Raw genomic sequence first — 7,999 nt, forward strand, 5'->3', positions numbered from 1 at the left:
GGATGGTGAGGACAGTGTCCCAGGGAATGTCTGGGAGTGATGGGAAGGCCAGGTGAGGGATGAGAGTCAGGGCAGGATATGCTGGTGATACAGGAGGCAGAGTCACAAGACTCTTGGCTGGAAGGACACACTCTAGTCCTTTCTGTAAAGAAACAAGACCCAGACAGGGGAGCCCTGCATGGCCTGGTGATGACAGCAAATGCCTGGGTAGCAAGGACAGTGCTGCCAATTTTCATGGCAGGAATGCAGGGATAGCTTCATTAGTGAGGCAGGTGGGAGGGCCCTGAGGCTTTCAGCTCAGTGGAAGCACCATGGGGTACTCTGCTTGAGGAACTAGGACCCCTAGGTGAGGTGAGAGTCTCAGGTCCTGGGGATGGTGGGAGATTCCAAAGGATGCAGAGTCAGGGCATGGGAGGGGACACAAAGGAAAGGCTTGTTGTGGCACTGATGGCAATGCCCCAAGGCCATCACCTGAGGGTACACATTAGGGGCCGCCCTCTCCTTGCCACCTAGTCCATTCAACTTTTCTCCCCCAGATCTGACACAGAAGCCAGAGATCCCCATTCCAGACCTTCTGCATTCTGGGCACCAAGTGACCCTGACCTGCATAACTCCTGGAGCCTGTAGAGAGGGGACACCCCCCAACTTCCTCTGGACTGGCTCTACTCTCTTCTCCCAGGGATTTGTCTGCAAGATCTTTTCTCCTCCAAAGTCCTTCACCTGCTCCTGATCCCAGGGCAGCCTGCACAGGACAAGGGCAGCAGTGGTTGATGGGCATCTCCAGTTCTGGCCCAGGCCCTGGGCACTACCCCCTGTCACCCACATAGACAGGCTCTTCCCTACAACATCCAGGGCCCAGCCTGTGCAGCAGATCTGTCCTCTCCCAGCCCCTGAGTCCTGCCTGTCCCTGGACCTGCCCCAGACAGGAGGCCCCTCCCCACTAAGCCCAGCTAAGGAGCCCAGGAGCCCACTGGGGGAAGAGGACAGGGCTTCCTCTTCTGAGGAGGGGCTTCCCTCTCTCCACACAAGGGCTTCCTCTTTCATCTTCCTCTTTGTCCTGAGTCTGACACAGATGGACAGAGGGAGCCATGGTGTTCAGGGAATGACACAGCTCCCCACAGAACCTGCCTCTGTCCTGTGTCTTGATGCTGCTGCTGCTGCTGCCCCTGCTCTGGGAGGGTGAGTGTGGCTGGGGCAGAGGGAGGCTGGACTGAGGAGTGAGAAGATGCTGACCAGGCCTCTGTCTGCCCTCAGGTTCCCTGTGCCAGAGCCTGGAGGTGCAGCCCAGGGTCACAGTGCAGGAGGGGATGTGTGCCCACATCCCCTGTGCCTTCGAACACTCCAAACTATCACCCAATGGTTACAAGACCATTTATGGTTATTGGTTCAGAGAAGAGACTCACGTTTTCCGTGGCAGTCCTGTGGCCACCAATGACCCACGGCGGAGTGTGGAGGAACAAGCCCGGGGGAGATTCCATCTCCTTGGAGATCCCAGGATGAAGAATTGCTCTCTGAGCATCACAGACGCCCAGTTCTCAGACACTGGGAGCTACTTCTTCCACTTTGAAGGGAAGGAAAAGCACAGTTATAAAGAAAAGCTATTTCATGTGCAGGTGACAGGTAGGACCCTCCTGTCCTGGGAGGCTCTCAGTGTATGAGGCAAGGAGGTCTGGGGAATGGGCTGGCCTTGGAGACCTTGAACCTCCCTGTGGGAGGGGTGAGAAAACACTGAGCACAGGGAGGGAACCCACTCAGGGGGAGGGGCAGACCTAGGGGAGGGGTGAAGACACTGTCTGAGGCTCCAGAGGTGCAAAGGGGAGGGAAGGTGGTAGGGTACTCTTTGGGAGAAACCAGGACCTGAGGCAAAGCTGAGGGGGGGGGGGCATGGTTGGGATGGAAAGAACTCTGGAGCTGCAGACAAAGGAAGGATTTTCAAATCCCAGATTTCTGTCTGACTCTCTTTGGGCCATTTTACCTATGATTTCCCACTCCCTCTTTAGGACTCAATTTCCTTTTATGTAAAATGAAGGGCTTGTTCTCTATGATGTTTAATATGATTTCCTCTTGACCAATAATCTATGAGTGACTTGGTGCCTGAGGATGACAGGGGATGCCCAGAAGGCTGGTGAGGATTAGGGCCCTGAATGGGGTCATACTATGAGGGGAACATAGTAGGGACCTTAGGGGTGGGGGAGGTACCAGCATCTGGAAGGACACTTGAGGCCTAATTCCCCTCCCCAGCCCAGGGCTCACTGTCTCTCTCCTCTTCAGACTTGATCCAGAAACCAGACATCTCTATTCCAGAGGTGCTGGAGTCAGGGAGCCCAGTGACTGTGAACTGTACATTTCCTTGGGCTTGTGGGGAAAACAGGCCCCTCACATTCTCGTGGATGGGGGCTGCCCTCTCCTCCAAGCCACAAAGCTCTGGGCCTCCCCACTCTTCAGAGGTCTCCTTCATCCCTGGACCCCAGCATCATGGCACCAACCTCACCTGTCAGGTGACCCTTCCTGGAGGCCATTTCAGATCAGAGAGAATCATCCAACTCAATGTGTCCTGTGAGTGCTGGGGGAAGGAGGCCTGCATCCCCCAAGTGAGGGGGGGGGAAAGAAGGGGTGCATTGAGATCCCAGGGTTGTGGCCCAGGGCTGGGAAACCAGATGCTTTTTTCCTGGGCAGGGCAGGGAAAGCTGCCTCCCAGCACAGACACAGGCTGGGGTTTCCTATTTTTTCTCTCTCTCAGTCTCTGTGCTTTCATGTGCCAATGTCAGTCAGATAATGTTAGCCTAGATGGCCTCTGAACTCCCTTCCATCCTGATCTTCTGTGGTTCTGGAATTTAATCTCTTCCCTGCCTGATGCTGGGCTGGGCAGAGATCCCCAGCCCCAGCCAGCCTGGTCCTTCTGTTGCAGACGCTGTGCAGAATGTGACCATCACCGTGGCCCAGGACAACAGGACATCAGGTATAGCAGAGCCCCAGGGTGAGGGCAGGGAGGGGACCCTGGTGCTTCAGCTTCTACTCTGAGTGTGGGCATGGATGTCAGGGGGAGGAGAGAGACTAGAGAAAGGGCCTCTTCCTCTGCAGGCCCAGGTTCTCTTCGTCCTGGGCAGCCCCTTCTCTTGGAATGACATCAGCTCCCATTTCCTACTGACTTTAAGGGCTAGAGACCATTTTCCTCCCCACAGTCCCATTAGATGGGGAGTGGGAGAGTTTTTATCCCCATTTTCCAGATCAGGAAGCTGAGGCTCAGAGCTGTGAGGAGGGCCTGACCTAGTTCCCACAGGGCTCCAGCATCAGAGGTGTGACTTCTACATGTGGAGTCTAAAGGTAGTGACCTCTCCCCTGCACCAGTTTTGGGCTGAGAGGCAGAAGGCCCACCCTGGAGTCTAGTTCCCATGGCAGGCCTCTGTCCACAGAACCTAGCAAGGTTTCCCTGTTGGGTAGGTAGACCTGGGTCTCTCCAGTTCAGGCCAGATGCAGAGGCCTTGCTCCCTGGTGCACTGATTTTGCCTTCAGAGCTGATCTGGGGGGCCTGAGGGGCTTGTGTAGGAAGAGGCTATGGGGGATGGGTCTGGGGGCTGCTTGTTTTCTTGTTTCTGTTTTCCACATTATTTTCACCTGTATTGATAAATTATAAGAGAGAGAGGAAGGGGCAAAAAGAGAGAATTAAACAAAGGAAAAGTGGAAAAGGAGGAAGAAAAAGGTATAGTCAAAAAGAAAGAATACAGGATTAATGCCTTAAAAAGAGAGAAATAAAGAATTAGAATTATGATGGAATAGAAAAATAAATAAATAAAAAAGGAAGGAAAAGAAGGTATCAAGGAAAAGAATGAAAATGATAGATTAAAGAAAGAAAAGTAATAAAGGAGGCAGCGAGGGAAGGAAGGAAGGAAGGAAGGAAGGAAGGAAGGAAGGAAGGAAGGAAGGAAGGAAGGAAAGAAGGAAGGAAGGAAGGAAGGAAGGAAGGAAGGAAGGAAGGAAGGAAGGAAGGAAGGAAGGAAGGAAGGAAGGAAGGAGAGAAGGGAAGATAAACTAAATTCTTAACAAAGGGAAAGGCAGGGAACATGACCTGGGATGAGCTTGGGCTGGTAGCAGAAAGACAGACAGGTGAGGCCTCCATTGTCTGGCCCTGGGGAGCAGCCAGGTGAGATGCAAGTGAGGGAGAAGGGGCAGGTATCCAGACTGGGCAGGGCCTGGGGGATTCCCTTCCTGCCTGGGGTCCTGTCCTCTTCCAGTGCCCCTTCCTCCTGTGATCCTGGAGAAGTCACACCAGTATTCTAGCTCCCAGGTCCCTGCTGGCCACAGTGAAGTTGGGGACTAGTGGATCTCTGAAGTCCCTCCAGGCTCTCACTGCTGGGACCTCCTGATCTTTTTCAGATTTGATCCTAGGAAATAGCTCAGCTCTTGTGGTGCAGGAGGGGCAGCCCTTCCAGCTGCTCTGTGCTGCCAACAGCAATCCCCCAGCTTCCCTGAGCTGGGTCCTGAGGGACCAAGCCCTGGCCTCTTCCCAGGGCTCAGAGGATGGAGTCCTGCCCCTGGATCTGCCCCACCTGGGGCCAGCAGATGAAGGGACTTACACCTGCCTTGCTCAGCACCCTCTGGGCTCCAAGCAGGCCTCCCTGAGGGTCTCTGTGCAGTGTGTGTGTGAGGTGGCTGGGCACCATAGGGTTCTTGGGTCCTGGTGGGGAAAGGAGAGTGTCACCCACTAAGGGGGGTCTCCTGTATGTCCCAACAGACCCCCCAAGGATGCTCAGCCCTTCCTGCTCCTGGGTCCAGGAGGGCTTGTCCTTTACCTGTTCTGTCCAAGCAGAGCCAGCCCCTTCCCTGTGCTGGTGGATAGTGGGGAGGCTTGTGGAGGGCATTGGTAGCAGTGACACCTTCCAGGTGATATCAAACAGGTCTGGGCCCTGGGCCAACAGTAGCCTGAGTGCAAAGGTGGACAGGGTCCCTGACACCACTGTCAGCTGTGAAGGGAAGAACCCACAAGGGGCCCACACCCTGCTGTTCCAGCTGCTGCCAGGTGAGGGGTGGGGGAGGGAGGCAGCTCGGGCAGAGGGCCCAGAGGAGAGTGGGCCCAATAAGGCCACAGCCCACATTCACCCCAGACTTGCTTCTTGTCCAGATGGGCCCATGCCGTTTCATGTGTTCCCAAAAGCTCTGATCCTGGGTGTCCTCTGTGGAGCTGGTGCCACAAGTCTGCTGGCCCTCTGCCTCCTCCTTCTGTGAGTGTGGGAGCTGGGATGGGGAGGGGATGGGGGGATCCAGGAAATGCTATAATGTCTCAGAAATCCTCAGATATCAATGCCTCCCTGAGTTCAGGCACAGACTCCATGGGATTATAAGCTAGAAAATTGGAAGGAAAGTTCCAGTCCCCTTCTTTTCATAGGTTAAAAAACCAAACAGAGATGTGACTTGCTCAAGGTCATACTTATGACCCTGTATGCTGTCCAGTCATGATTTAAAATAGTCCAGGCTCCTGTTGCCAGACCCAGAGGAGCTTCTAGGATCAAGCAGGGAAGGTGGTGGCCCAGTAGACAGAGATCTATGCCTAAAGCCATGGAATTCTGAGTTCAAATTCAGACTCAAACTTTTGGAAACCATGTAAACCTTGGCAAGTAACTTTAAACTGTTTGCCTCAGTTTCCTTATCTGTAAAATAGGGATAGTAATACCACCTAACTCCCAGGACTCTATATAAATTATTATAATTAAATGGCACCCTATCTGTAAAGGGCTTGGTACAGTCCCTAGCATGTAGTAAGGGAAATGTGTTTGCTATTATTATAATTATTAAATTGGGTCCTATCTATAAATCCTAAACACAGCGAATGGCACATAATAAGTCCTTAGTACATTCTTGCTTCCTTCCTTCATCCCTCCCCCTTCCAATTCCCCACACTGAATGATGGACTCGGTGTCACAGATAGTAATGTTCACACCTGGATTTGGCCCCACTATACCCAGGGCCTCAGAGTTGTTTTAATGTGCATTTCTCTAATGATTAATGATGGAGCATTTTTCATATGACTATTGAAAGCTTTGATTTCTTCTTCTTAAAACCGCCTGTTCATAAGTTTTGTCTATTTACTAATTGAAAAATGTCTTTGTTATATGAATTTTTGGCTCAGTTCTTTACATATTTGAGAAATGAAACTTTTTCAAAGAAATGTGGCATAGTTTTTTTTTCTTGCTTCCTGCCTTCCTTCTAATATTATTTTTTATTGATTTTGTTTGTGGAGAAGCTTTTTCATTTCACATAATCAAATATATTCATTTTGCCTCCTGTCATCATTTCTCCTCTGTAGACTTTTCCCTTATTGATTGATTTAACAAGTAATTTTTCCATGTTCTTCCAATATGATGAGATATCATCTTTTCCATCTAAATCATGTATCCATTTTGAGATGATATTGCTATATGGGGTGAGGTCTATACCTCATTTCTGCTAGACTGCCTTCCTTTTTTCCCAGGCTTGTTTGTTGAATGGTGAGTTCTTACACTAACAGCTTGGATCTTTGAATTTGTCAATGAGGAACTCTAGGTACTTGTATTACCAACCCAATACAGCACCAGTGGTGTCTGTAAATATGCTGACAAAGTGCTCGATCAAAAAAATAGATCAGACTCTCCATATAGAAGACAGAAGCAAAACATTATTCTGACACCAGAAAACCAAATCTCAAAACCAGTAAGCCAATTCCATCATAGTAGTAGAAAAGTTGATAAGCCATAACAACACAAAGAGCCACAGCACCCTTTATCCTCCCCACCAACGAACTTTTATTCACAAGTCTAACTATCTACCTGGATGAGTCCTCTCCCTTCAGTCTCTAGCTGTTCTGAATCCCAGCTTCCTGTGGGCTCTGCTCCACCCTTCAGCCAACTCCTCCCACCATAGGCTCAATGTGATTACATTCAGTCTATTAAAGGGCAGGGTATATCTTCAAAGCAGGGAAGATCTTCAAATTACCATTACCATTACATTTGGCCCCAAGATCTTTCATGTCCCTAACATAGCAAAAATACATTAACAATACATTTCATTACATAGATTTATGAGAGTTTAGAGGCAACTGGGGCAGTAACTGGTGTCAGCACAACTTTGCAACAATATAACAGGGACAATAGAAAATAAGCACATAAAACAATATCTTAGGATGGATGCTTGGATACAAGCACCCCATCTTTCCCTCCTTGAATGAATGTGGCTCAAAATCTTTAGAGAAGGGGCAAAGATCTCTTCTCCATAGGTACTTCCAGATGAAATTGGATGTAGAGCTGTCTGTGCCCCAAGAGGTCTCATTTGAGAGGCCAGTTCTTTAGCTAGCATCTGGAGTTTGGTCAACACCAGGTCCAGGAGGTCCCATTTGAAAGGTCAGTACTTTAGCTTGTATCTGGAACTTGGTCCATGCCAGGTCCAGGGATGGCACATCACAGTCATGGACAGGGGATGACATCTGACCTAAGCAATCAGGCATCTACAGGTGGAGGGTACTAAATCTGAAGGAGACAAATCTCGAATCAAGTTTAACAGACAAAAAGCCAAAAAGAGACAAATATAGGGTTAGCCATGCTTCTGGAGTCCATGAACTCACTATCATAGGCTCATTCAGGGTAGAATATATGAGTTAAGGGTACAATTGGGTAATCATCTTCTCCTGAATAAACAACAGTTATGGTATAGCCTTTCCCATGTGCGGGCTTTGGAACATCATCTAGATTCTGCTTTACCCATACTTTAGCTCCCAATTTTTCTCCCTCAGTAGAATGTTGTGTGCCTAATCCATTAATCAGCCACTCTATTTCTTGTCCAGTATGAGAGTGTTTTCATGATTACTGCTTTCTAGTAACTTTCTAGTACTGCTTGACCTTCCTTCCCTGCTACATCCTTTTTGAATAAGATGGATTTATGAACCTGACGAGTGAGTGAGAATGTGTGTGTGTGTGTGTGTGTGTGTGTGTGTGAGAGAGAGAGAGAGAGAGAGAGAGAGAAAGTAGTCCCC

At 49.8% G+C, this 7,999-nt stretch overlaps 1 protein-coding gene across 1 annotated transcript in view; it reads left to right on the forward strand.

Moving 5' to 3' along the window:
- Nucleotides 1-1,059: 1,059 nt before the first annotated feature.
- Nucleotides 1,060-7,999, forward strand: part of LOC138161860 (sialic acid-binding Ig-like lectin 13) — a 17,572-nt gene continuing 10,632 nt past the window's right edge. Inside the window, exons 1-7 of the mRNA XM_069088876.1 lie at nucleotides 1,060-1,179; nucleotides 1,255-1,620; nucleotides 2,272-2,556; nucleotides 2,909-2,959; nucleotides 4,375-4,635; nucleotides 4,733-5,017; nucleotides 5,120-5,219. Coding sequence (XP_068944977.1) covers nucleotides 1,146-1,179; nucleotides 1,255-1,620; nucleotides 2,272-2,556; nucleotides 2,909-2,959; nucleotides 4,375-4,635; nucleotides 4,733-5,017; nucleotides 5,120-5,219 — 1,382 coding nt within the window. The 5' untranslated portion in view covers nucleotides 1,060-1,145. The remainder of the gene's footprint in view (nucleotides 1,180-1,254; nucleotides 1,621-2,271; nucleotides 2,557-2,908; nucleotides 2,960-4,374; nucleotides 4,636-4,732; nucleotides 5,018-5,119; nucleotides 5,220-7,999) is intronic.

Source organism: Petaurus breviceps, unplaced genomic scaffold (genome assembly GCF_028583685.1).
Source record: "Petaurus breviceps papuanus isolate PSGF00001 unplaced genomic scaffold, PetGlider_PUasm1.0 185, whole genome shotgun sequence".
Taxonomy (NCBI): Eukaryota; Metazoa; Chordata; class Mammalia; order Diprotodontia; family Petauridae; genus Petaurus; species Petaurus breviceps.